Source organism: Acanthochromis polyacanthus, chromosome 16 (assembly GCF_021347895.1).
Source record: "Acanthochromis polyacanthus isolate Apoly-LR-REF ecotype Palm Island chromosome 16, KAUST_Apoly_ChrSc, whole genome shotgun sequence".
Lineage (NCBI taxonomy): Eukaryota > Metazoa > Chordata > Actinopteri > Pomacentridae > Acanthochromis > Acanthochromis polyacanthus.
Window position 1 is genome coordinate 25,858,941 of NC_067128.1, and position 27,626 is coordinate 25,886,566.

The 27,626-nt window shown below is 38.4% G+C and overlaps 1 protein-coding gene and 1 long non-coding RNA gene across 2 annotated transcripts in view; one reads left to right on the forward strand and one right to left on the reverse strand.

Annotated features, from left to right (window-relative positions):
- The window catches only part of enpp1 (ectonucleotide pyrophosphatase/phosphodiesterase 1), a 33,430-nt gene extending 9,673 nt beyond the window's left edge, over nucleotides 1-23,757 (forward strand). The window contains exons 4-23 of the mRNA XM_022205142.2: nucleotides 185-282; nucleotides 365-444; nucleotides 1,391-1,510; nucleotides 2,652-2,761; nucleotides 2,857-2,922; nucleotides 3,018-3,090; nucleotides 6,031-6,139; nucleotides 7,730-7,861; nucleotides 7,971-8,002; nucleotides 8,140-8,267; nucleotides 10,348-10,417; nucleotides 13,179-13,266; nucleotides 14,483-14,667; nucleotides 15,565-15,604; nucleotides 15,674-15,834; nucleotides 17,893-18,028; nucleotides 19,780-19,854; nucleotides 20,952-21,084; nucleotides 22,143-22,287; nucleotides 22,432-23,757. Coding sequence (XP_022060834.2) covers nucleotides 185-282; nucleotides 365-444; nucleotides 1,391-1,510; nucleotides 2,652-2,761; nucleotides 2,857-2,922; nucleotides 3,018-3,090; nucleotides 6,031-6,139; nucleotides 7,730-7,861; nucleotides 7,971-8,002; nucleotides 8,140-8,267; nucleotides 10,348-10,417; nucleotides 13,179-13,266; nucleotides 14,483-14,667; nucleotides 15,565-15,604; nucleotides 15,674-15,834; nucleotides 17,893-18,028; nucleotides 19,780-19,854; nucleotides 20,952-21,084; nucleotides 22,143-22,287; nucleotides 22,432-22,584 — 2,134 coding nt within the window. The 3' untranslated portion in view covers nucleotides 22,585-23,757. The remainder of the gene's footprint in view (nucleotides 1-184; nucleotides 283-364; nucleotides 445-1,390; nucleotides 1,511-2,651; nucleotides 2,762-2,856; nucleotides 2,923-3,017; nucleotides 3,091-6,030; nucleotides 6,140-7,729; nucleotides 7,862-7,970; nucleotides 8,003-8,139; nucleotides 8,268-10,347; nucleotides 10,418-13,178; nucleotides 13,267-14,482; nucleotides 14,668-15,564; nucleotides 15,605-15,673; nucleotides 15,835-17,892; nucleotides 18,029-19,779; nucleotides 19,855-20,951; nucleotides 21,085-22,142; nucleotides 22,288-22,431) is intronic.
- Nucleotides 1-27,626, reverse strand: part of LOC127537755 (uncharacterized) — a 329,554-nt gene that overhangs the window by 192,497 nt on the left and 109,431 nt on the right. The window lies entirely within an intron of this gene.

The window sequence follows — 27,626 nt, forward strand, 5'->3', positions numbered from 1 at the left end:
AGCTCAGTCAAAAAGTTTCTTTGTGTTGCCTCTACACAGAGCTACTCTACACCACTTCCGCTACATCATTGTTGCCACAGATATCTGTGTTGCCCACTGAACAATTATTTCACTTTCAGTTCACAAGCCCACCTCATTGTCCCCTCAAGGAACTTATATTCATCAGGTGCCTTTTCCTGCTCAGTTTTTCCAGGCCTCCTTTGATCCTAGTGTCTTTGGATGGTTTCCGGGCAGATTATCTGAAGGATCACAGCAGTCACTTGCCTATCATCAGCAAGTTGCGTAAGTCACCCACATGACTGACCCTACAGCTCTTCTAGGTTTTCTGAGCATCATAGTGTGACTGAACATTACTGTGTTCCAGGAAACATCGGAACAACAGCACCATATATCAGACCTGTTTATCCCACAAAGACCTTCCCTAACCACTACAGCATTGTTACAGTAAGTCTTTTCTGGTCGTTTCAGGATCAGAAATATATTTCTCGGATAAAAACAGATGTTTTTTCAGACTTGTTTTGTCAATAATAGAAGTGTGAATGTACCAGAATGCTAAAGTCCTATGCAAAGTAAATATGTTCGAGTAGTCTTATATGAATTGGCCAATATATATTTGTATATATTTGTATTATATGTTATCTATGACATTAATTTATTGATATTTGTAGTTTATATTGAGGCCACAGTGCATAACTATCTTTTTTCATCTGAAAGATGACATAATACATCTTGCAGTATTGTATAATATTTTCTGCTATATTTCATGTATAACAAAAGCATCCAGCATGGCCAGAGGTTACAGGCTAAAAAGCTGGGAACCCCTGATTTAATCTTTAGAAATACATTGATTTTTCATAGGCTTAAGTTTTAATGTAGAACATTATCTTGGAAAATAATTAAAAACTTTAGCTGTCAATTAGAAGTTACACATTACAAAGTTTGAAATTTTTCTCTGACAGGTAGTCAGTTGGGAGGATAAAACAGCATATCATTTGAAACGAAAGTGGCTCATAGTCTAAACACGGTGGTTAGATACATGTTACTTTCCACTGCTGCTGTGTTGGTACTGTACCACAGTTTAACAATGAACTTCTGGGCTTTTCGCTGTAATTACTCTTGGTATTTCTTCACAATAGTTGAAATGTACTGTGCTTCTGAGGTCTAATGGTATACATGTGTTTGAAAAACAACCACAGCAAAGCTGAGAGCCTTGCAACGTAAATTCCACCTCTGTTGACTGACAACAAACCCTGCAATTACAATAAACTACTGTGGTTACTGGTAATATTTTAGTTAGAGAGATCGGAGAGAGGAGATAATTACTTTAAATTCCTGCAACCAAGTATCAAAATGACTCACTGAGACTGTGTTTCATCTCTGATACCTAAAGGGTCTTTATCCTGAGTCTCACGGGATTGTGGACAACAAGATGTATGATGTGAGCCGAGATGTTTTCTTCAGCTTGAAAACTGATGAGAAATTCAATGCGAAATGGTACCAAGGTGAACCAGTAAGTGAATCAGTGCAACCATGATATTTTGTGTTAATTCAGTTTAGTAAGTGTTGCTCTTGCCCAAAAGTAAATACTAGTAAAGTTTTTTTTTTTAACTTTTTTTTTTAACACATCAGGGAAATTCAGTTTTTGTTGAGCAATGTCTCTAAAGGATAGTTCTTTGCAAGTTGTTAAAAAAAAATTGCTTCACACATCTGGAAGTCTGAGCCTGACAGTATTGTTCACTTACTTGCAAAATTTGACACACCCTAATCTGTGAAAATCACAATCAAGAGTCTTCTGTAAAAATTTTTAAAAATCATGCTCAGATCATGCTGTAATTTATTTTCTGAGAACAGCACAAGACAGTGAGCAAAATTCATTACTGAGCTCTCAGTGTAATCTGCTTCTTGAAGTCAATTTGGATGCAGCTCATGCTAAATGACAGCTTGGGAGAGCTCAGAGTAGTGAGTTTTACTTGTTTATTATGTCTTGTGGTTTTCATTTCCATGGGAAGTCTCTTAAATCTCATTTGTCAACTGTGACAAAAGTTCGCCATACAGCAGCCATAGGATTTTCCAAGACAAGGAAAGATGGATGACCCACGTCAAGTGATGAATTCTTCAAGAGTAAATTCTTTCCTAATGACTTTGAACCCATAAAACAAAGTGCATCTGCCAAAATATGTTTATATGCCCTGCTTCATATGCCCTGCATATCTACCAGCAGGTCAGTCTAATAGGTATTGATTTCGAATAAAGAACTTGTTAAATTGCCATCAGACCCGACTGGGCTGTGAGGGATTATGCTTTTATCCTAATGGACTAAATATGCTGCAATGATGTACAGAGATAAAAGAGTTAGTTGCCACTACAACTCACTGAGTCTAGATATTCACTTTTCTCTCGTCCTGTTTATTTTCCTTTCCTTTATTTCATATCATGTGCTTTCTAATTATTTTGTCTCATTTAATTTTTTCCCTTTAATTTTCTTCCCTACTCTTTCCTTTCTCTCCATTATTCTTTTGCCTTCTTTCTTTTCCTCTCATGCCTTTTCTGTCTTATATCGATCCCTATCCTTTGTTTTCTCTCTGTTCCTTCCTCTCTACTTTCCTATTCTTCTGTTCCTTCACTTCCCTCCTTACTTCTCCTCTGCTCAGATCTGGGTCACTGCTATGCGTCAGAAACTGAAAACAGCTACTTTCTTCTGGCCAGGCTCTGATGTAGCCATCAATGGCACCTACCCGAATATCCACATGAAGTATGATAAGTAAGAGTGATGCCATTATTTTACATACTTTTGAATTCATGTCTGTGAATTTTAGATTTTATGATATAATTATATGAAACCTCTTTTCTGCACAGGGATATTCCATTTGAGAACAGAGTGTCAACATTGCTTGAGTGGTTAAGTTTACCTCAAGGAGAAAGGTATCACATTTTCTTAATTACATCAGAAAGGATTATATTGTGAAATTCCACTGAGAAACTGTGAACATCATGCTTACCTGTTTTTGTGATTTTAGAGGCGACTTTTACACTTTGTACCTGGATGAGCCTGACACATCAGGGCATCGTCACGGGCCAGGAAGTAGCCAGGTCAGTTATTCACAAAACCTGCAGTAAAAGGCTGGTGATTATTTACTTAAAATAAAAGCTGACAAGGTAAAAAAAACAAACAAACAATGAAAATAGTGAGAGCAGGGGTTGAAGTTTGCTATTATGAAAATGGTTTAGTATACATCCTGTAACCTATAGTTATGGAACTGTGTGACATACACCAATCAGCCACAACATTATGACCACTGACAGGTGAAGTGAGTAACATCGATCATCTTGTTATAATACAATGTTCTGCTGGGAAACTTTGAGTTCTGACATTCATGTGGATGTTTGACATGTACCACCCACCTAAACATTGTAGGTGCCCACACCCCCCATGGCAACAGCAGTCCTTGATGCCAGTTGCCATCCTCAGCAGGACAACCCTGACACACCTCAAAAACTGCTCAGGAGTGGCCCAGGGAACACGGTAGAGTTAACGTGTTCACCAGGGTTTCACACTCCACAGATCTAAATCTTATTGAGCATCTGTGGGACGTGTCAGGATAAGCCTGATCTAAGTAGGTTCCACCCTGCAACCCACAGGACCCACAGAATTTATTGCCACCATCCCGGTGCCACAAGACATCCCCAGAGGTCATTTGTCCATGCCCTACTAGGTCAGAGGAGATTTACTAGCATAATGGGGACCAACACAATATAAAGCAGGTGGTCATAATGCTAGGCCTTATCGGTGTTTGTCTGGGGCAACAACTAGCAACTTTTTTTTCCATCAAGTTTTTACCAGACCTGATGATTTACCTTTACTGGCCCTCTTTGTATACATGTTATTTAGGGTACAAATTAAAATTATTTGCATGTGTGTTTGAGGACTGTGCACCAGTTAACAAAGTAAACATATACACAAATATAAAATGAGCATTTATGGATGTTATAGTTTGTTTGCACATGCCTAAAACACTCTCAAGCTAAACCTAAAAGTAGAGGGCTAAATAAGAACCTTTAAGTAATTGTGTAATTTATAATCTGGACAGTTCATTATTCATTTGTATAGTCAATGGAATGTTCAACAATGAAGTAGCTGTCATAAGCAGAGGTAACATCTTGATCTGACTTTATACTGTATCAGATCAAAGAAAGACAAAGACCATTGTGCAAGTAGGTGAAATCTGCTCATTCTTACAGTCAGACATGCAACAAGTAACTGCTTCAGAACAATCTGGGTGTGATGAAGCTCCAGCAGTGCAACATCAGAATCTGGCCTGTGTACAGTTGTGAATAATAGTTGTTTTTTTGTTTTGTTTTTGTTGTGACAAGCACACATCTTTGTCACAATAAACAGTGATGCATTTTGGTTCTTTCATAAATGTATTATAGGTCTTTTGGAAATATGACAAAATCTGCTGGCTCAAAACTATACATATAGCAACTTAAATTATCAGTTTTGGTCAGTTGTAGTCAGTTTTTGTCAACTTATCTTCTTGTGACTGATTAAGATTGACTGCAGCTGCTGAACCCTCTGAGCCTTTAAATAGGACACATTTGATCCATTCATTAGACTCTGTGACAAACACTATAGAAGTAAGTCTGAGGAGCTCAGAAAAGATCTGAAAAAGCAAATCATTGATTTGAACAAGTCATTAAAGTCACTTGGAGCCATTTCAAAGATACTTCAGATCTCCAAATCAACTGTGCAAACAACTGTTTTATATCTTTTCTATCTTTGTATCTTATAAAGTACATGACACAGTTGTGTCACTGTGACGATCAGGAAGAAAAGTGATCACAGTTGGTCAGGATGGTCAAGAGTCAACTAGTCCTGGACCCAAATATCTGAATATTTGGTTGTTGTGGTGGTATCCGAATATTAATTTTGAGATCCAAATACTCGGAGTATTCGGATATTTGTAATTAATTGGACCCGAATATTCTGACCCCACAAATTGCTATTCGGACCAGTCCTAGGGTCATCAAGAAGCACCAAAAAGCAGATCTGCAATAAATTACAAGCTGCTGGAACATAAATGTCAATGTCCACAATCAATCATGCTTCACATTGCCATTGGCCGAGATGCTGCCATACAAGAAGGAAGCCCTTTTTTGTCAAACAGCACTTTAAAGCTCGGCAGAAGTTTGCTGCTGATCACAAAGACAAAGAAAAGACCTTCTGGAGGAAATTTTTGTTGTCAGAAGAAACAAAAATTAAGCTATTTGGCCACACGAGTGCCAGGGGAACTGATGCTTTACACAAACCAAATGGAATAATGAAAAGGGAGAATTACCTCCCCATTATTCAGGAAAACCTAAAATCATCAGTCAGAAGGTTGTGTCTTGGATGCAGTGGGGTGTTCCAACAAGACAACAACAAAATACACATCAAAAATTGTAAACACATTGTTAAATAAGGCAAGAATTAGGATTTTAGATGGGCCTTCACTGAGTCTAAACTTGACTGCATCAAAACATGTGGACTGTGATAAAGAAAGAAGTTTTTGGCAGAAAGCCAAACATTTTTTTGAATTGCACCAATTCTGTCAAAAGGAGTAGTGCCAAGGGTGTGAAAATGGCCAAGGAACATTTAACATTTCAAATATTACCATTGCTGTCTTTATATTTTTGATTTATGAACGAACCAAAATAATGCATAATTGTAAAATCAGTTAAGATGAAATTAAATATTTAATATGTAATATTTAACCTTTCTGAATCGATTTTTCTAGGTTGAATCGAGTTTGGTTTTTAAATTAGTTTATTTTTATGTACTGTCTTTCCTTCAGTTGAAAAGTTATTTCGAGCTTCATTTAGTCGTCAAAATTGTAGCCACTGCTGACAAAGCTGTTTAGCTCATATTTACTAAACATTTATTTTCTGAAGCAAGCTGTAAATGATTTGTTTGCGTGGTTAAATTGCAGTGTTTGTCAATTTTCTTACCACCATGTGTTACCTCACTTAAAGTTTGAACTGCTGTGTCTTCAGGTGATTCAGGCCTTGGCAAATGTGGACAAGATTATGGGCATGCTGATGGATGGCCTGACAGAGAAAGACCTGCACCGCTGTGTCAATATAATAATCGTATCTGACCATGGTGAGACACCCCACACAGCTGGGATGAAGTTTACAAATCATGGCAGAGGCAGATTTTTATTGAATTTAGAAAAACAAACTAAAACAACTATGATTAGATCTCATTTCTTTTCTTTAAAACAACATGAACCAATTCAAAACAGTTGACTGAAAACTGAATGCACACGTTTTTAGCAATTTGAAGGAACAAGTATAATTTGTCCTTGTTTATTTGTATGATTGGCCAAGATGGATACATCTTTAGACACATTTTAACATTCATCTCACATTAGCAAAGCCCTTCAGAGCTTGTGTTCTACTGAGGGAGATGTTCAAGGCTTAGTGACATCTTGGTGACTTGATTGAGCTACTGCAAAGCTCAATAGTTCGCATCACCGTCTCACAGCTAGAAGATCCCCAGTTCGGCCTGGGCCTGGGATCTTTGTGCTTGAAGTTTGTATGTTCTCCTTGTGCATGCATCGGTTTTCTCTGGGTACTCCGGCTTCCTCCCACAGTCCAAAAACATGCTGAGGTTAATTGGTGATTCTAAATTTTCCAGAGGTGTAAATATGAGTGTGCTTGTTTGTCTCTATATATAACCCTATGATAGGCTGATGACTTGTCCAGGGTGTCCCCTGCCCTTACTCTAAGTCCGCTGGTATAGACTCCAGCACCCCGTGACCCTGAGGATTAAGCAGTGTATAGATAATGGATGGATGGATGGATGGATGGATGGATGGATGGATGGATGGAGTTACTGCAAGGAACAACATAAGCTTGTACCAGAGAAAAAATGAAAAAGAAATGAGTGTGCATTTACTGGAAAAAGCTGTTCTTGGTAGTACACGTGGTGAATATTTTGTTTGTTTGAAGATGTTTCTTTGGATATCTGGAGGCCATATGTTTAGTCTTGTAATTACATATATTAAAGTTAGGGTAGGCTGAAGTTTTTTTTGGTGTCAGTGGGATCCTAAATTCCTATAATAACCTTTAAACATATTGCAATTTAAGTGGTCTGCACTTTATTGTTAGGCTTTAGGCTTTAGGATAATCTAGCCCTTAACAGGAGACTTCAGCCAATCACACCTAGGTCAGCCGAGAAAGTAAGAGTGACAAAGTCCATAGTGGCCACTGGATGTGGCTGTACAGTGGGATAAACAAATGACCTTCACTGCACAAATGAATGGTGCCTTTCAGCAGGACTATTTTTGTGCGTTTGAAGTGAATACACATACCCGTGTTTGTGCAGCATATGCCCCTCAGTGGGAGGGAGGTATGCATTACTGCACTGTAATTACTGTACTAGTAATTAGTCTGTTGCCAGTCATAAAGGGCAAGAAATGTGAAGGATTCACCAATTTTCATGTCACATCTGAAACAGTGACTACAAATGTCATACTGTAAATTTAAGTGTTCGAATCATCTCCATTATTTGCTGTATGTTTCTGTGTCTGTGAAAATGCCAAATCTTTTTGTCTTCAGAAACATTTCCGATAAGACACACTTTTGACACTTCTCTTTCAACACTAGTCCTCCCTGAGATATTTTGTTTACGAACTTTGTCATGTGTCATTGTGCGTCTAAAGATTATTTAATGTTCTTCTTTTGACAGGCATGGAGGAGGCTTCATGTGAAAAGGCAGTGTTTGTGTCAAATTACCAGGAACATTCTTCTGACTTTACTGTGATCCAAGGCCCAGCTGCTCGCATTAGACCAACTCACCTCCCAGAGGATTATTTTTCATGTGACTAACATTCGCCTTCCCTTCCCTTTTTCCCTGCTTTGCAACATCACTCAGTGTCCCTTTCTTTGAAATTATCGTGGGTGACCTTGTACTGTGTTTCTTCCCTCAGTCAATTATGAGGGACTGGTAAAGAACCTGTCGGTATGTGAACTATTCCAAATGTGACACTTGTATTGATAAGCAGAATGAAAAATTATCTGCTTGCTTAGCTTCACGTCAAACAATCTCATTCTCCGTCAGCTGTGTGTTAATTCTCCTTGTCTGTGTCTGTTCTGAAGTGCAGGAACCCTGACCAGCCAATGAGGCCATACCTCAAAGAAAACCTCCCCAAAAGGATGCACTTTGCTAATAACATACGCATAGAGAGGGGTCACCTTTACATGAAATCGGGCTGGCAGGCAGCACTGTAAGTCCACTCTTTTTTTTAAATTTTTCACTGGTAGTTCAAATTAAAACTAACTCAAATTATGCAGTGTCAAGGATGAACAAAACAACCTGAAAAGATTAATATACCTGTGAAGCAGAAATATCAGGTATTTACATGAATCCTATTAAAGACAAAAGTAAAACGTCCTGTCCTATTTAACTATTTGTTCAGTTGAAAAACTTTTGTTTTGAAGTTGGATATTGATTCTCAACTTTTAAGGAGGTTTTGAGGTCATCCATGGTCTAGTAAATGGCATTCATTTTATTGCATCCCTCCTTCAGGACAGAGCCGGTACAGCATGTGCCTGCATGGTCTTCGGCATGGTGAGCCTGAATAGGCGTAATTTAAGAGGAGGCCAAGCATACTATGTCATGACCATGGCACACAAGCTGTAATTACAGTATGTTAGTGTGCAAATAACCATCTTTTCCAACCTACACAGACAAGGCAGTTATGGGTAACTGTTGTGCACGCCCAGAAAATCTCCACAATATGTCAAGCAGACATGCACATCACTGCAGGTCAGCCAAGCTGGGATGCAGGTTGGATTTTGTTAAACACAGAGAACGACTGGATAAACTAAAGTACAAGCTTCTTCATTATTTTCAAATGGGAAAATGCACTGACTGTTTCCAACTTAGTAGCCCCTGGAGATGTTTTAGAATACACACAAAACATGATTTATTGGGCTGCCAAACAAAGTGATAAAAAACATTTTGCACAAACTTAGCTGACAGTGTAAACTGAGAAATATATTGTACAAAAAAATCCACTGATGCTGGTCATGTGGGTGTGAAAATGTAGGAAAATTAAACATCTGAATTATTCTGCATTAGCTTGTTTTATGTAACCACATTTGAAAATAGTTGGTTAATATTAAGTTCCATAATTACCTGATTGAGGAAGTTAAAGTAAAGGAGTGAGCCACACGGTTATTGACTTACCTCTAAACACTCATCTCTGTGTATCAAAGTTACATACTAAAAAGAGTTCTTCTATGAAAAAATTGAAATGAAATTGGAGTTAACTACTCTGTTGCTTCATCTAGAGTGTGCAAATGGGATGGGAGTGCACACAAGCGAACCTACGACTCTGTAAACTACTCTGAACCATACTTAAAGACTTAGACTGACTTTATTAATCCTCAGAGGAAAATTCAGAATACAGTGGCACTTCCTAATTTTGGAGTAATCCGAACAAATGTGTTTGACCTGGAAACCCATTCTGAAGAAGAACAATGATACAGAAAGTCCCACTCTGCAAGTTGACAGCATTGGTTTCTTGGGTTTGTTGCATATTAATGTCTAGCTCAGTGTCATCAGTGCATTGCAGTCTCAAGGTTGAAATTCCTGCTGACTGCATATGTTCCTTATTTTTTGTCTCCTCACCTATAAAAACATCATATGGACATGTTAACAAGGTAGCACAGTTGATTTTCACCAGAGCTGACCTTTAATATAAGGACAAACTGAAAAATTGTTTTCTTAAGACTGTATTCATAATACAGTTGGCTTGATAAAAGATTGAAATGTTCTAATGTAGCACTTGCCATAGTGCTAGCTTTGGTAGACTAGCAAATTAGATTTGATTTTTCTCAGTCGCACTATGAGAAGTCACAGCTTTATACTAGTAGTTTAGGAAGTCAGGAGTTATATGCAATATTTATAGATGGTGCCATTGAAATAAATTTGAATATGTAATAAGAAAAGAAAAGAAAAGTTTCTTCGGCCCCACAGAAGCTGATGGATTTATAGTCATTAGTAATAGCAATCATGTATAATGAGTATAGCATGGTATGGTGGAGACGGCTTGTACAAATCCTTTGATGGCTAACAACAGTGTAATCATGGAAAATCGTTTCAGGCTGAGGAGTTAAATCATTTGACATGACAGACACAGTAAGCAGAATGTTGTTACCCTGTAATATGCGTCACTGGTTAATGGGATGAACTGATTCTTCAAAATGAGTTGACATGTGAGAGATGACTTAGTGACTTCCAAGTTTCATGTTTTCCTGTATTCTTTCCTTAGATAAAATCTTTTCATTTTATCTTCTCAGTAACCGCAAGGAAATCAAGTATTGCTCTGGTGGATTCCATGGCTCAGATAACATCTTCACCAACATGCAGGTCAGAGGAAGAATAGATGTGTGTTTGTCACAATGTTTTGTTTCTTTTTTTTTTTAAACAGAAAGTTGTTATAAATTAAAATGACACACTAGAAGACCATTACAGTCTAGATCAGTAGGCATTCAGTCTGCCAATGTGTCACTTCAAGTTAGCTGGACAGCAGATGCATAGCAAGTGTGTACATCACACGACACATGAATCTTCGCCTTCACCTTCAGCTGATCACTCACTCTGTTGTTGGTGATCCTCGCTTTTGACTTCAGACTAGGCGTAAACTAACCATGACGTCACCCGTTGGTTTCAACGCCCAGATAATGAAGCCCGGATTTTGCTACTTCCGGTCGCCATTTTGGATTTTTTGGAGCCAGTGACGTAAAAAGCGTCATCAAACAGGCTGGACCGGAGGGCAACTCGGGGCAGGACCAGTCAATGGGACTGTCAATCAAGTATAGCCATGCCCCCTGGCTCCGCCAACTTGAAGGATTTATTTAAAATTCAGTATTGATTTATTTTAAGATCGGCCACCCGATCTCTCATTTTGACCATGAAAACTAAAGGGAAAAAAATCCTGATATGTAGAAAACCAGTCTATCAAATTGTATTTTTTCCAAAAATGAATTGGGGTCTATGGAGCAAAAGCTTTTTGGAGCCAACCCTAGCGGACGGCGTGATATTGCAAGTTTTTGACACTTCCGGGTTGGCTTCAATTCTGGAGCCAGATGCTACGTCCATCTTTATATATAGTCTATGCTTCAGACTAATAAAACATGATGAATGTGTAAGTGTCAAAAGTTACAAAGATCCATTATCTATACACTACTTAATCCTCATTAGGGTTGAGAGGGCTGGAGTCTATCCCAGCTTACTTAGGATGAAAGCAGGGCACATCCTGGACAGGTCACCAGTCTATCACAGGCTACATATAGAGACAAACAAGCACACTCACATTCACACCTACAGACAATTTAAAATCACCAATTAACCTCAGCATGTCTCTGAACTGTGGGAGGAAGACGAAGAACCCTGTCATACCCAAGCTGGCACAGGAAGAACATACAACTCCACACAGCAAAACCCCAAGGTCCACAAGCTGCGAGGCGACAGTGCTAACCAACACTGTTATGAATTTGAACTACGTTGTACGTTTTAAATGCTCAGGTTAGTTGTTGTCATGGTTTGAAGCAACTGCTCGTCATAGTTGAACTGTCTGTTGTTGTCCAATTAAACATGAGGCAATAATCCATCAAGGCGCTTTGCATGGCAAAAGAGTCTTAAGTTTATATATATATATATATATATATATATATATATATATATATATATATATATATATATATATTTTTTTTTTTTTATTTCAGTGTGAAGCACAGTTTCTAAAAGCAGATTCACCAGATGCTGAAGGATACAAGAGAGTGATTTCTAATTTTTTCTGACAGCTAAACCCTAAAAAATATTGAAAAGTACACCACTCTCGTGAGACAACGCAGATTAGGTTCTCTTCTGATCCTGTTAATCTTAATGTTCAGAAGGTTTGATCCCCACACTGGGAAGCAGTGACGTGAACTACACTCGTTTTTTGTTGTTATTTGAGGTAGTAACAGTATCAAACATTTTACTTGAAAACAAGTCTACATTCAACTTAGAGCAGGAACAACTACATTCAAAACGCTATGTAACATTTTCAGGATTTCTTGTACAAGATCATACACATCAAGGTGTTAATATTTTCTGGATGCTTTAGAATCTATTGGTTGAATTTGACTCCATGGACTTGTCACTAGATTTAGGAATTACTATTGTAGAGTGTACTCTTTTAAGTTCCTTTTACACAAATTAGATAACAAATACAAAGTAGACACAAAAAGTAGAAATAGAAGCAAAAACTTAAAAAAAAAGTCTGAAGAAGACATGAGAATATGCTGTTGCTCTAAAACCGCATTGAAGTTCAGTAATTACACTTGTAGGTGGTTTCCTCTACCTACTTACTCTCATATTTAGACTGAGTTTGTTTCAATTGTAAATGTGTTTCTGTCTGCCACTTTAATGTTAGTTATCACAGTACAGTTGTGCTCATAAGTTTACATACCCTGGCAGAATTTGTAAAATGTGCTCCATTCTTTAATGAAAACATGAATGATCAGAGCAAATACAATTGCATGACAATAAATAGCTTTGTCTGAACACCAGCCCTAAATGAAAGAAAAATGCTTCCATTAACAAACATATTTGCTAAAAAATAAAGGACAATATTTCACAAATTTGGCCAGGGTATGTAAACTTATGAGCACTACTGTATGTCTGTGTATGCTTCCAGATGCGATTTACACTAGAATTTGACTTGGTATAATTAGCTTACAAGACTTATAACTTTTATTAGCAAAACAAAAACAGTCTGTCTCAAAAAAAGTCAACTTGTTCTTAAAGTGGCTGTCAGCCTGCCTACACACAGCTAAGAAAGATAGACAAGTGTCCATAATAATGACAGTTTACACAGATACACAGATGTATTACTCACTGTAATACATCTGGTATCCCACCTAGTCATCTTTCCTAGAATTGGAAAGATGACAGTGTAAGAGCATTTTTAGTTAATTTCAAATATTTACACATGGGTGGCTTAAGTGGCTGACATACTATTTGGAGAAAAAATTAAATGAAGGTTTCCAGTTCACAAACTATGGGACAATGTTGGGATGCTGTTTAGTGTTCACTTTCTTTTGTATTTGAGAAGTCTGCAAACAAATGTTATTGTTTTTTTCAGGCAATTTTCATAGGTTATGGACCAGGATTTAAAGAAAACACTGTTGTGCCCCCGTTTGAAAACATTGAAATATATAACCTCATGTGTGGTAAGTCACTTTGCTGTTGTAGTGCACTTCTTAATGTTCTTCCTCCTCTTTTTTTAAAGCTGTAACTTCCTCATTCTACTTTATTCAGTCACAGATTTTGTGAAATACACACATTTATTTTCCTGCTGAGAGTAGCTGAGCATATACACGTGTTGAAGTCTTGTCATCACTCAAAGGTTTCCAGGCAGCCAACTTCAAAAGTACAGATCATAGTCAAGAAATTGTCTGGCAGATAAACCTTGTAAACTATTGCATGTTCTTACATGTCAGTTTTTTTATGAAATTAATCAACATCTAATGATTTAGGTAGTGACCTTTAGAGGTACTGGCTGTGAATTTGTGACCTTTGGAAAGAGTCAGACTAGTGCTTTTCCCATTTCCTGTCTTCATGCCAAGCTAAGGTAACAGGTTGCCTGCTGCAACACATATTTAACTTTTGATCATGAGACAGGTGTCAAACTTTTCATCTCACTCTTTGCCAGAATGAAGAAAAAGTATTCTGATCGAGCTTAACCACACCATGTTCATCACCAAATCACACTGATTCGACACACAGTATCACTGTGTAAATAATGTTCAGCCAAAATGCATTTATTTTTTTTATCTCTGTTATAGTTTACCGACCCATTGCTCATCTTAGTTATGGAAACATCTGCTTAACTGCTTAAAATACATGAACACGGGTGACACATTTCAGAAGAGGACACTGGTGTGCTTGTTCTGCACTAAATATCAGAATAACTAACATAACACAATTTGATGGATAGAATCTCTATGTAAATCCCCTGATAACCTGTTTTTATATACAATTACTTGAAAGTTGAAAACAATTAAAACACAGAGCACATACTGGTACTGTAGATCAAAGTAGAACAAAATACAGCAGCTTGACTGTCTGACAGGTTACAGATGTTTACGTAAGACAGATGGTGGTCACTGTTCACCTCCAAATAATTTATTCAGGCAATACAGTTCAATTACAGACTGCTTCCTAGTATAATGGCCACTTTCTTCCTTTATTTGGCCTAATCCTTTCGAAATCTGTGTTGCTTGCCTTATCTTACACTATTATTCTCGGAGTGTCACTAATCCTTCGATCTGTACTATACACTTCCCTGAAGAGGACTGTTAGTAGAATGTTATGTACAGTGGGAGTGATATAAATTTACTGTCATTGGTCATGTCTAAGATGTCGTCACTTCTGTCTTCCCACGAGATCTCCTTGATATTCGTCCTGCTCCGAACAATGGGACTCATGGCAGTCTAAACCACCTCCTAAAGACTCCCATTCACATGCCAGTTAACCCCGCGCAGCTCTCCCATGACTCCCTGTGTGAGGCCACTGACCCTGTCCCCACTGACAACTTGCAGTGCACCTGTAAATCCCAAACCACTGCAATGGTATGTGCTAACCAGATTCTTTTGGCCTTTTGGATGGCAATCTCAGTCCACTACTTTAGTCAGAAATGTAATACCTGTACAATTATAGTCTGGATTGTCAAGAAATTTTGGACAATTAGGGGATGTTTCCTAAGAATTTTGAAATTCCTGTTTGTGTGTGGGTTTTTTTTATTTATAATTTGGCTGTTTACTGTGATACGCTATTACACTGACAAATATTTTTAGACACATAGCTCCCAGACTTTCTTTACTGCAACTTGACAACTGTTGGATGGATTATCATGAAAACTGACCTTTAATTAACCACCATCTTTTGTTCAAAATACAAACTGAGTTGGTGGGCATTATGTTTTTAGATGTGTGTTAATGTTGTCATTGTAAGCATGCTGACATTTTACACAAAGCAATTCCATGCCCCAGGTTGAGCCTCAGAGAGACATTAGTTTGTAGACTTTTAGGTTTGTTACATTTTTACCGCCCGGCAAAAACGTTGTTTTCCGGAAGGTATTGTTTTGAGCTGCATGGTCTTGCTTGCTTGTTTGTCTGTAACAATTTGGTTTCCGTGCGATAACTCGATAAAATATTGATGTAGCCTCACCATATTTGGTACACAGGTGTACCATAATAAGATACAGGTCAAGTTTGCATTTGGTGACCTTGGCCTAATTTTCAAGGTCATAGGGGTCATCTTTGTAAATGTGGTTTCCGCCATGACATACAGATGACCTCGCCGGGCGGTCCAAGTTTGGTAAAACTTCTTGTTTTGTGTTACATTTAATATTTCCTTCACTACACGGAAACTTTAACGGCTTTATATACACTTTGCACAATAAAGGTTTGTTCTATTTAGCAAATGTCACCCAATTATACTAACACAATGCCTGAATTTCTTTTCAGGAAAAGGATATGAATGGAAATCTCATGACAGCTGATTCAGGTCAGTATAATCATATTTGTCCTTGAGTTCATTGGGATTTTTGTGTGACAATACACATTTTCCCTTTAGATGCTAAGGCCAGCTTACGTCGACTCCACCATCCTTTTGGCACCCCACGAGTTGTCCAGTCAGATGCAGCCTTTTGTCTGCTTCACCACTCTGACTACCTCAATGGATACAGCAAAGACCGCCTCATGCCCCTCTGGGTGTCCTATACTATCCAGCCTCTGGTGAGTCTGCTGGTTCAAGCCGTTATCTCTAAACACAGCCTCTTGAGTTGCATTGTCACTGCTATATTTCTTCTGTGGTTATGGTTTGGCGGCAGATTGTAAGAGATTGTTTAGGATCTGGATCCCTTCTCTAAGCAGCTGTAACTCATCGTCTCTGCTCGTGTCTTCCTAAAACAGTTCTTGTCTTTTTCACAATGTGGTTGAGCTGTAGTGTAAATTATGACCTCAGGCAGAGTGATGCATTCCTCCAAGAGTTTACACTGTTGTACTGAGCTGCCTGAATGATAGAGGGAGTGAGGCTGTGGATTTGTTTTCATTTAAAGTTTATCTAAATACAGTACAGCGTAGCCTGTACTGTGTTGTCGGTGTTAACTTTTACTTGAAATAATCATGATTATTGATTGATTATTTTTGACTGTGACATGGCAAAACATGCAATTACATGCTAAGCCCACTTCTATACCCATGGAAAACTTCAATTTCACAATACGTTACACACAAATTGCTCTATATAAAGTAAGCTCCATCTAGTTTGCTTAGTACAAAACCAATGAAAAGCATGAGGTCATGCTCCAGAGCAGACCTACATTTATTGTCCTGTGCTATGCATATAGAATGCTTGATGATTTTTTGATAATGATTTCTTTTACCCACTGTGTAATTTTCTTACAATTTTTTGAGATCTTTTCTTAAAGCTTTCCAAGAAATAACCGTATAATCAATAACTACAGGAAAAAGGGATGTTACTGAATGAAAATCTCCGTTCATATCCAATTAGATATTTGTTTACAGTTAATTTATTGTAGAGTCGAACTCAGGATTTCATTTTGGACTAACCTCTGTCCGTATTACTATCTGTTATCATTTTCTGTTATCATGTGGATCCTAGGTGAAAACATAGAAGTGACGTGTTTTAACTCTCATGTTGTCCTGCGGGTCAAAATTGACTCGTTTTAAAGTTTGAAACTGTGGGAAAAAACAATGTTCACAGTGAAACTTCTGATGTCCACATTTTCAACATTTTGGGCAACCAAACATTTTTTGGTGGGAAAAAAAGAAACGTTAAAAAAATGTTTCTTTAGAACATTCACAAAATGTGAATGATCTTAAAGAAAATATTAGAAATACTAGAAATAGTTTACTAAATCACTTTAGATATTTTTAGGATTTTTTTTTTAAATTTGAAGAATTAAAAAAAAAGATTTACAAGAATCTTCTTGCCAAATTTGGAGGATTTTTAAAACATAACTTTTAAGGGAAACTTTTAAGGAATTTTTTGGAATTTTCTTTCTGAAGGTTTTGAAAATTTCCAGAAATTTGGGGAAATTTTTGGCTGAATTTTTGGATTTTTTTTTTTAGACAAGGAATTTATTTTTTTGGTGCCTGTAAAACCAATGTAAACAACTTCTTGTTAAGTCATTTTCCCCAAAATTTATTCTGTAGTATCTCTCTAAAAATATCTACACTGTTTAGTGGTTGTTTCTAGCTGTCAAGATGCCAACATTTGAAGACCTTTTTTAAACTTATTGTGTGTTAAATGGTTTTTCTAAGATCTATTCAAACTAGTGCATTAGATGAGCTAAATAAACACACACATACATATTTTAAAGACACATCCTTATCTAGACATATGGAGAACATACTGTTGAGAAACATTCTACTTCAAAGCTGTTGTTTTAATTACCAGTGTTATTACAGCAGGATTTTAAATGAGGTTTTCTTTTGTCTAAAACAAAGCTCAACAGTTTCAGTTTCACTTTTCTCTCTATTTTAAAAAATGTTCTCTGAAATTACACAAATATTTCAATTAAGTGGTCCCAAATTCCATAGCCCATAGTGTTACCAAGAATGTAGTTGCAAAATATCTGACATTTTTCTTCTGTGGATAATATGAAGTGATAATTGCTTTTAGAGCACTCAGCAAGCAGAAACAATGCCCTCACTGACGCATGTACACAGATGAAGCAAAACCAAGCCAAGTGATCTTACACAACACTTGGAGGGCTTGCCTGAACTCCTACTCCACACTGTCTACCACTCATTGATTCTTTCTCTCAGACCAGAATGCAACCCCTGAGCCCAGAGTTGGAGGTATGTGTTCGTGCTGACATACGCATCCCACCAGCCGCCAGCCAGCTGTGTCTGCGCTACAGAGATGACCCCACTCTGACCTATGGCCTCCTGCATCCCCCCAGTGAGTGTGTGTGTTTGTGAATGTGTATGTGTTTGGTGTAGGAGGTCAGCCCCATGCTTGAAGGCTGCCAGACAGAAGAGTGTCCCATCCCCCACGATTGGCATGCTGTAAATTCAGTGTATTTTAAAATGACATTCTGGTTTTAGGTAGCTGTAGCTGGATAGCTCCTTTAAAACAAATTAAAAGTGTATTTCATGTATGTCAGATTGTCTGAAATCTGGCCATTTTAGTGGGATACTCATGACAGAAATTGGGGAAATATGTCTTTATTGCCCTGTGGAAACAAGTGTTATGATTTTAATCACTGAAGTTAGTCTTCAGCTAGTCAAGGATCACCAGGGCTGACATTTGCTCAGGGGACATCTTTTGACCACAGATGTGAAGCCATTTCAAAGCAATTCCATTTTTTCCTGATGAAGTTTCATGTAAAATGGTCTGCAATGTCAGCTCTATATTGGAGACAGCAAGTTTGATCTGTCTTTTTAATCCTTTTGTTCAGCATCTGCAAATGTGTAACAGTTATAGTTACAAAGCTCCAGTCCTGCTCTATCTTGTAGTATGACAATAACATATGATCACATAGATGTGTTCATATCTATGTTAAGCCTATGAGCACCTCCCTGTGTGACTGGATTCTGGATTTCCTGTCCACTAGAGCCCAGGTGGTCAGAGTGGGCAGACACATTTCCAGACCTACACCCTGAACACCGGATCCCTCCAGGGGTGTATCCTCAGCTCTCTGCTCTTCTCCCTTTATACATGTGACTTTGTGGCTATGAACAGCTCTAACATCATTGTGAAATTTGTAGATGGCAGTCATTGTCAGATGGACCCATAACAATGATGAATGGATGTTCACAGAGGAGGTTGACAGTCTATCACAGTGGTGTCAGACTAGCAACCTGATGCTGAACTTCAGTAAAACCAAGGAGCTGACTGTAGACTTTGAGAGAAGTCAGCAGAGGAATTACACTCCATTGAGGATTAACGGGTCACTTGAGGAAAGGGTGTGCAGCTTCAAGTACCTGGGAGTGAACATCTCTGAGAATCTGTCATGGTTAAAACACATAAACAGTCAGGTGAAGAAAGAAAGGCAGCACCTTTTTCACCTGCTGAGGCAGCTGAGAAAATTCTCTCAGAAGGTCCTGAGGACATTTTATAATGGCCTGGTAGAGAGCACGTCATGGTCGTAGACGGTCGGACCACTGAGGTCGGCGGATCATACCATAGGCCAGCACTCCCCACACCACTCTTACACAATGTATACTGCACTTTACAGCACATTCTCTTCCCCCCTTATTATTTATGATGTTGTGAGTTTTTTTCTGTTTTTCTATTGTTTTGAAGAATGTTCTTTATAATGTCTTATAGTTTTTGCACAGCCTTAAGAATAGTCACTTTGCATTTCACTGCACATTGTGTATGAGCATGTGACAAGTTGAACTCCTGAATCTTGAGTCTATTAAATGGTGAGTTCATGAGTAGAGAAGAAATGGTTGTGGAGATCGACCAAGAAGGGACGTGATGCAAAATATGTTCATTGGTCTCTGAGGATTACTCAGTATCAAAATCAATGTTATTTTGAGCCTATATGTCTTCTACATGCATTTTGCTCCATCAACCTTTAAATGATATTCACAGACAGTAAATCTTTATTCCTTAATTCCACAGACATGTAAACTGTGTTTTATTCCATAGCCAAACCCCATACCCAACGCATATTTTTTTTATCACCTCTCATTTTCCTATAGATCTGAATGCCAGTGGTCCAGAAACAGACTCTCTAATTACGAGCAACATGGCACCAATGTTCCCTGCGTTTAAAGGTGAGTCAGTTTTGCAAATAATTAACCTGAAACCTGAAAAACAGAACTACAGAGATTCATGAAGCCAAAAAAATATATCTAGATTTGTCAAAGGGGTAGATTTGCTGACCTACAGCTTCTAAACTGAAGAGTTTAATCAACTAGTGAACTGAAGAGATCACTGGATCTTGACTCAGCAATGGTTACACAATGAAGTTTTCAGACAGCAGACTCTGTGGTTTGACATTTCTTGGTTAGCATTTTTATTGCTGAGTATCACACTTCTTATCGCTGAGTTCCTGTAGACAAACTATACTTTGCACCACTTGTACTTTATATATGTAAGAAAAATTCAAAGATCTAACTGCAGTGATGATATGACACTGCTCTAAAGTGAAGCATCTTCAGTAAAGTACATTTAATGGGTTTATTTGAGGAACATTTTAAGTATTAATCCTACTGCCTACTAGCCTTAGACACTGCAGTGTACTTCACCATGAGATTCAGTTAACAGACTGTTTAATTTGTAATCTGGCTGAGCTCACTGATCACACTGTGCTCTGAATAAACAAGTGGATGGGACAATACATGGAATCATACATTATGTTTTGATTGATCTAGATTGTCTGTAAATTGTGTTGAGATGAACGTTTGTTTACTTTTATTGTGTATCACTTCTAATTTTGATGTATTTCTTATATCTGGCATTAATACTATTGGAATCGATTTGAACCCTGCGCTTATATTACTATGAAGCATGGGCAAGATTAGTTGATTTCAGACTATGGTTTGCTGTTTAGACAATGTTGAGACACTTGAGTTGGTTTTCCACTGGGGTCACCTGTGCTAGGCAAGGAAACTCACTGTTTTGAGGTCCCATTGTGCAGAAGTGCTAAAGGTTGCATTTGTTTGAAATCTCTATTATTTATCAACTGGCGGATACTGCCCCCTAGTGGCTCATCACTTTTTGTGTGTGAAAAGGGAGGAAGCTCATGAACAATGTTATTGCTACACTGCACTTGAAATGCAAAATGCAGGCCTCTTTCTGTAGAGCACATATCATCATCTGTTGTGATACATGGTCAGAGCACTGAAAGCTTTAGTGTGCATTTTCTCAGATGTTTGGACCCATTTCCACGATGTCTTCCTTCCAAAATATGCACAACAGCTGAACGGAGTCAATGTCATGAGTGGACCAATATTTGATGAAGACTTTGACGGAAATGTTGATCCACTCAAGAAAATTTCTGGGTAAGTCAGTCACAGACACATGCACTCCTGACCATCAATTATGTTTTTAATGATTACATTAATTACCTCCGCCAGGAGGTTATGCAATCACCAGAGTTTGTCTGTTTGTCTGTTTGTCTGTTAGCAGCATAACTCAAAAAGTCATGGACGGATTTTCACCAAATTTTTACAGAATGTCCGGAAGAGCAAAAGTAACAATCGATTAGATTTTGGAGGTGATCTGGATCACCGTCTGGATCCAGGATTTTTTTGAAGGACTCTGTACAATTGAGAGATGGCCACCAGTCCTTAAAAAAAGGCGTTTCATGTCTCATAGATACAACATACTGTGAAGGTCAAAATACTTACTTTGAATTATTTAGAAATATAGTGTTTTTTTCCATATTAAATCGTCTTAAAACAACCAAACCAGTTCTATTTTTTTTTACTTATTTATTTCCATCATGTCAGATGTCTCCGACCAATGTTCAAACCCAAAAAACAAAATTGTTTCATTCAATAAAAGTGTGTTTCATTTTTGTTATCTGTCAACTGCAGCATACTGTATACCCCCGCCCACACAGTAAACACCAGGTGATACATCAGACAGTGCAGATGGAAGAAAAAGAAGTAAACAAACTAGCACTTGTTTTTTTTTATTTGAGAGATCTGTTTTATTTAGTTATTTTTGCTTTGGAAATAACTTGATGTCATGCACTTCATTTAACATCATTCTAATCAAAATGGGATGGCAGTTGGTGTGTTTGGTCACTGTTCTTAAAATCTGATGACACCACATCCATGCAACCCTGCCGAAGGACATTCACTATTTTTTTGGTGTTAAACTTGCAGTAATATCTAGGAATGCTTTTTTCAGACATAGCCTTTGCAGGAAAGATGAGATTCTAAACAATGTTTTTTGAGGCTTTAGCATCACTAGCAGATCATTAGTTTAAGACCTGGAATCTTGGGTATTTCGACATTAGATTGGCTTTTATAAATGAGGTATTGTTGTTTCTCTGGATACAACAGCTTAAGATGCAGCAGTTTGTTAAATATGTCTATTCTTGACACTCCAGGAATGAAGCTCCTATCCCAACACATTTCTTTGTCATCCTGACAAGCTGTACGAACTTGACCTTCAACCCTGTTAATTGTGAGGGTCCACTTCAAGCCAGGTCCTTCATCCTGCCCCATAGACCTGACCACACAGAGAGCTGTGCTGTGAGTAATACCGCTGACTCTTCATGAACTTACCTCTGTGAAACCTGCTAAGAATCTGATAACAGAAAAGTAAATCAAATATTTGACCACCTGATAATATGTGTTTTGCTCCTTGTTTCTTCTCTTCTTTCGGTTTCTTTTCAGAATGGGTCGGACTTGACATGGGTAGAGGATTGGCTGCAGTTTCATACCGCTCGAGTTCGAGACATCGAGCTTCTGACAGGACTCAGCTTCTACCATGACAGAATATCAGTGGAAGAGACGCTACAGCTCAAGACATTTCTACAGACTGCTTAAAATCAGAGACGTTGCCAAATGAAGCTTTAATTATCAAAGACACCATTTCTTTCTACAGGTGTGTTACAGGAATTGCTTTAGCGGGTGCCTCACTTGTAATAGTTTACTGTTCACAGACCAAATTGACCCCATTCATCCCTTTTTGTATAGTATGTCTGATTTCAAATCAAATTTGACTTTTCAAAGAAAAGTCAAGGGTATTTTTTGACTGAGGCTCCTAGATGATATCAGATCTGGTGAATGCCTCCAAAGTATTTCCTCAGATTAGAGAGTGGGTAGGCAGGAATAAAATAAAAGGGAAAAAAATGAATGTGATGATGAAAGGGATCTAAGGATTTGGAAACATTTGTTTACTAAATCTTGCCACACATCTGAAGAGATGGTAGTCTCTATGTTCTTACCAAATGTTGCCTTATAATTTTTAGGTTTTTCACCTGTGATATTTTTAGTATTTTGTACATTTTGGAGATAATTATTTAGCTTTTGAGTGTGTGTCTGTGTACACGTACAGTATACAACAGTGATAAGTGTACTCCTGTGCATTATCACTTAAATATTAAAACTGTACCACCTTACAATGATTTCCCTATATTTAAAAGACAGGTCCCACAGTAGGGACTATCATTACAAAGATTCAAATCTTTTATTTTGTCAATACTTGCTAAATCCCCCTTTATTTTTGATGGCAGATTCAACCCTTCATAACATAAGGTATACCAATGTCAACAAATTTCTGGAGAGATTCTGTGCTCTCAAATGTTTTTTATTGGCTTTAAGTCAGGTGACAACCTTTGCCAGGTTACAGTTTTCACTTTTTGTATATTTTGGAGCATTATATCAATCAGTCAAAGTTTATTTATATTGGCCTTTTCAACAAAGGGTGACCAAAGTGCCTCTAAGTATTTAAAGCCATTTTAAACAGGAAGGTTTGACTTAAGCTCTGACTTAAAAAGACCTAGGGTGGAGCTTGTTCCAGAGCCTGGGTTCAGCTACAGAGAATGCCCGATCACCCCAGTGTTTATATTTAGATCTTGATATGTCAAGCAGCCGCTGATCAGATGACCTCAGAACTCTTTTTTTGGTCCTGTAAAATTAAGAACTCAAAGAACTCATATAAATATGGTGGAGCAAGACCGTTTAGAGCTTTAAAAACAAATAAAAGTTTAATAACAATTCTGGACTGGACTGGAACAGAGATGCATGAGTTTACAACAGAGTTAATTGTGTTGAACAGAATTCTAGGGCGGTGACTTGTTGGAGATGATGTTAGATAAATACAGACATTTTGCCCTTTGATAGTCATCAAGACTGTCTTTTAGTAATTCCCAAGATACATGAAGTTTGTCCTTCCATTTTTGTTCAGCATGACAGCAGTGTTGCCTAAGTGCATGGGTAGAGTCATTTACCCAGGGATCTGGGCAGTGTACAGCAAAAAGGGGCATTAGAGTCCAGAATTGCGGTGCAAGAGGAGTAAAATCAGGACAGAATGTTGTTTGGGTATAAAGAATACAAATGACCACTAGGATTTAAAAATTATGTGTTCATAAAAGCAGCAGCAAATGCTCCAGCTGTTGAGGAGGTGAAGATACGGGGTCAGTGAGATAAGGCCAGAGGCTTACAGGAGGGGCTGAAGGGGCTGCAAATTGAAAAATAATGACAAGGTGATCTGAAATGACAGTTTCAGATATTTCCCTGATAAAGACAGTCCACATTAGATAAGGTCCAGGGTATGACCAAGATGGTGTGTAGGTCTATCAACTAGTTGGATTAAATCAAAGCAATCCAAAAGTCTTTTCAGGTCAGGAGTAAACTGATTAGACGGACAGCAAACGTGAATATTAAAATCTCCACAAATCAAAAGCTGATGAGTAAATTCAGATAAAAACTCAGAAAACTCTTGCATAAAATCCTTATATGCAAGTGGGCGATACACAACAGCACATAGGATCAATCATATAAGATCAATCACAAATAAATGGAGTTCAAAGGAGAGGTAGTTATTTGTGGAAAGAAGTCTGCATCTAAACGTGTCCCTGGACACAGAGGCAAGACGTCCTCTTCTACCAGATGCTTGAGGAGCACTTAGGAAAGAGCAGCCGGGGGGTGGCGCTCCAAAAATGCGCTGTTGTCACTTGATTTACTCCATGTTTCCATCAATAATAGAAAATCCAGGAAGTGGGAGGTGAAGAAATCATTCAGGATAAAAGTTTTATTTGTAAGCGATCTGACATTGATCAGGGCCAAGCGGATTCAGTAGCAGTCACACTGCTGAGAGACATGACTGACCAGATGAAGATGCTCATGGGTTGACACCATGAAAGTGGGTACTCGTCTTCAGGGATGACCGACTTCAGCCATCGGTAGCAATACTCCAGGGAGAGCCACACATCGAAGCTGCCAAATTCCCATGGGTTCCAGACAGATGAATGGCAAGGATCATAGGTGTAGCAGAACTACTGAAGTAGTTAAGTTTGCACTTGTTAATAAAGGGGCACCATCCTTAGTTTATCTGAGGAAATTATGAGTTTAAACAAAAGACAGGAGACTTTGATTAAAGTGAAGTTGATTAGTCTGGTATCTGAAAGTCTAGAATTCTGATTAAATTGATCTCAGTTCCCACACAAAGAAATGCACGAGACCGTGAATTGGTCTAAATAAAAAACATTTATCAACCGTTCTAAGACAATACAGGTGAGTTAAAGACAGTGAAAAATATAGTGTGTGTGTGTGTGGTGAATGTGTGGAAGCAGGTTAACCGACTGAAGGAAGAGGATTATGGTGAAAGGAGGGTAGATAGTGAACGATCTAAGACAATGAATCTATGACCTGGGTCAACATTCTTAGGAGGGAAGAAATTTGACTGTTGTTAAGGTATTAAAGCATCAACCCAATCAGGAGCAGATAGGAGAGGTTTGTTTTGTCTACTTTGTGTAGCGTTGATCGGATCGGAGTCTCCGTTGCCTGGAACACGGTGGAAGGCCAGAAACTTCCTCATGACAGATCCAGACTGTCTGTCCTGAAGTGTCACGTGGTCACTGAGCTACAAGTCACTAAGCTACAAGTTCTGCCTTTGGAGCTCTCACAGTGATGATCAGAGTCCGGACAGGTGCTGTAGAGGTTAGCGTCTTGACTGGTGCAGTCGTGGTTAACTGAAGTCCTTAGTGATGCAGGGGGATCCAAGCAGGAGAGGCGAGCAGGCAGGAATCCAAACTGGAACAGATTGAGAACTAGTGAGCACAAGCAGTAACAAAAGGAGCTTGACAGAACCAGGGTTAATAGTAACTGGAGTAGTTCACAATCCGGCGACGAGTAGTGGCAGCATCTGGCTTTTATGGGGAAAGGAGGTAATGTGGTGATCCCTCCCACCTGCTCGCCCGCCGACTCCGCTGTTTACAAATGACAGCACCTGTCCACATGCCATACGCCACGCCCACCTTTGGAAAGAGAGATGGGGGAAGGGAAGGTGAATCTGCCACTACCTGGCAGCAGAGGTGGAGGGCATGACGTGGATAAAAATAGTGAACTCCCACCCTATATTGTTAATGATGCCACTACTGCAACTGATAGGGCTTCCATGCTTGATTGTTTTAATAAGAATTTTATTGCTTCTGGCTCCTTATTCTCTGGGTCTTCTTCACCGATAGCCGCACCTGTACTTAATCCTGTGTGTTCTGCTCCAGATGCTGGTTACACGTCTGTTGGCCACATGTTTGCTGTTCAACCTTCCTATAGTTTTAGTTTATTCTCAGTGGAAGAGTTCCACAGAGCTCTCCTCACTGGACATAACCAAATCTGCAGGCCCAGATCAATTAGAACCTTATATTTTAAAGTTAGCTGCTGATTTTTGTTGGTAGACCCCTCCAATGTCCTTTTAACCTCATTATTACTATAAATTGTTTTCCTGAAATTTGGAAAATTGTTTTTGTTCTACCCCTTTTAAAAGAAGGGGACTCTACCTGCTTGAATAATAAATAACCTAAGGTGTCCATTTTGTCAAAGGCACTCAAGGGTCTAGCTCAGTTGAAGGTTTTCCTCCCTCAGTCTCCCTCAAATTCACCAGTGATATAACAGACTCACTGGATAACAAAAGCATTCTGCAGCCCTCTTTGTTGACCTTTCTAAGGCCTTTGACACAGTGGACCACTCCCTTTTGAAGCAACAACTGCTTGATATTGGTTTGTCTGAGCAGGCCATTGGCTGGTTTGATAATTATCTGTCTGACAGAAAGCAATGTGTGTATTTTGAAGGCAGCTCATCCACATTGCTAAATGTCTCTACTTTCGTGCCCCAGGCCTCAGCTCTGGTTTTAAAAATGAAAGAATTTGTAGCAGCTACTTATTATACTTGTTGTTTTAATGTACATTCTTAATCCTGTTGCTTTTCCTAGCATGCATTTTATTTATTTTGTTGTGGAGTTTATGTTGTTTGTTTTCTATTGTTGCAATTTTAATGTTTCTTTGGATGCTGCCTTGGCCAGGCTTCCCTTGAAAAAGACGTCATTGTATCTTAACAGGATCGACAATATAAAAATAGAGGAAAGGTTAAAGGGAAGAGAGGGAGAACTGACAGGTAAGCAATGGCTGAGGTGGAGGGTGTGTCAGAGCATCTAAGTTGCTGAGCGTTTCTCCAGGTTCAAAAAGTGTACCAAACACTTAAAGCAGTCAAGCCATAAACCGTGGCCTTGGGCAGAAGTAGTTCAAATGTTTGATTTAATCGCTCCCTTACAGTATCTGTTGTGTAAAGTCAAGAGCTCCTTACAATTCGTCACACAGGGAATACAAGGAGGTGGCGACACCCAGTGGCAGTTAAAGGGATGGTAACATCATGATTCCATCCTAGAGATTCCCCGCTGTTTGGAGATTTTTCATATCTTTGCATTTGTTTTTATTTGTCTTTGAAAGTAATTTTCACCTCTTTAAGGTATTTCTTTTTTTAATCTCTGTTGTCATTGTGCCTCTCCATGGTCACTTTGTGTCACTTTTTGTGCCATTCTGCTGGGAAGTTGGACCAACAGGTGTAGCTGTTGGTTGAAAACCTTCAGT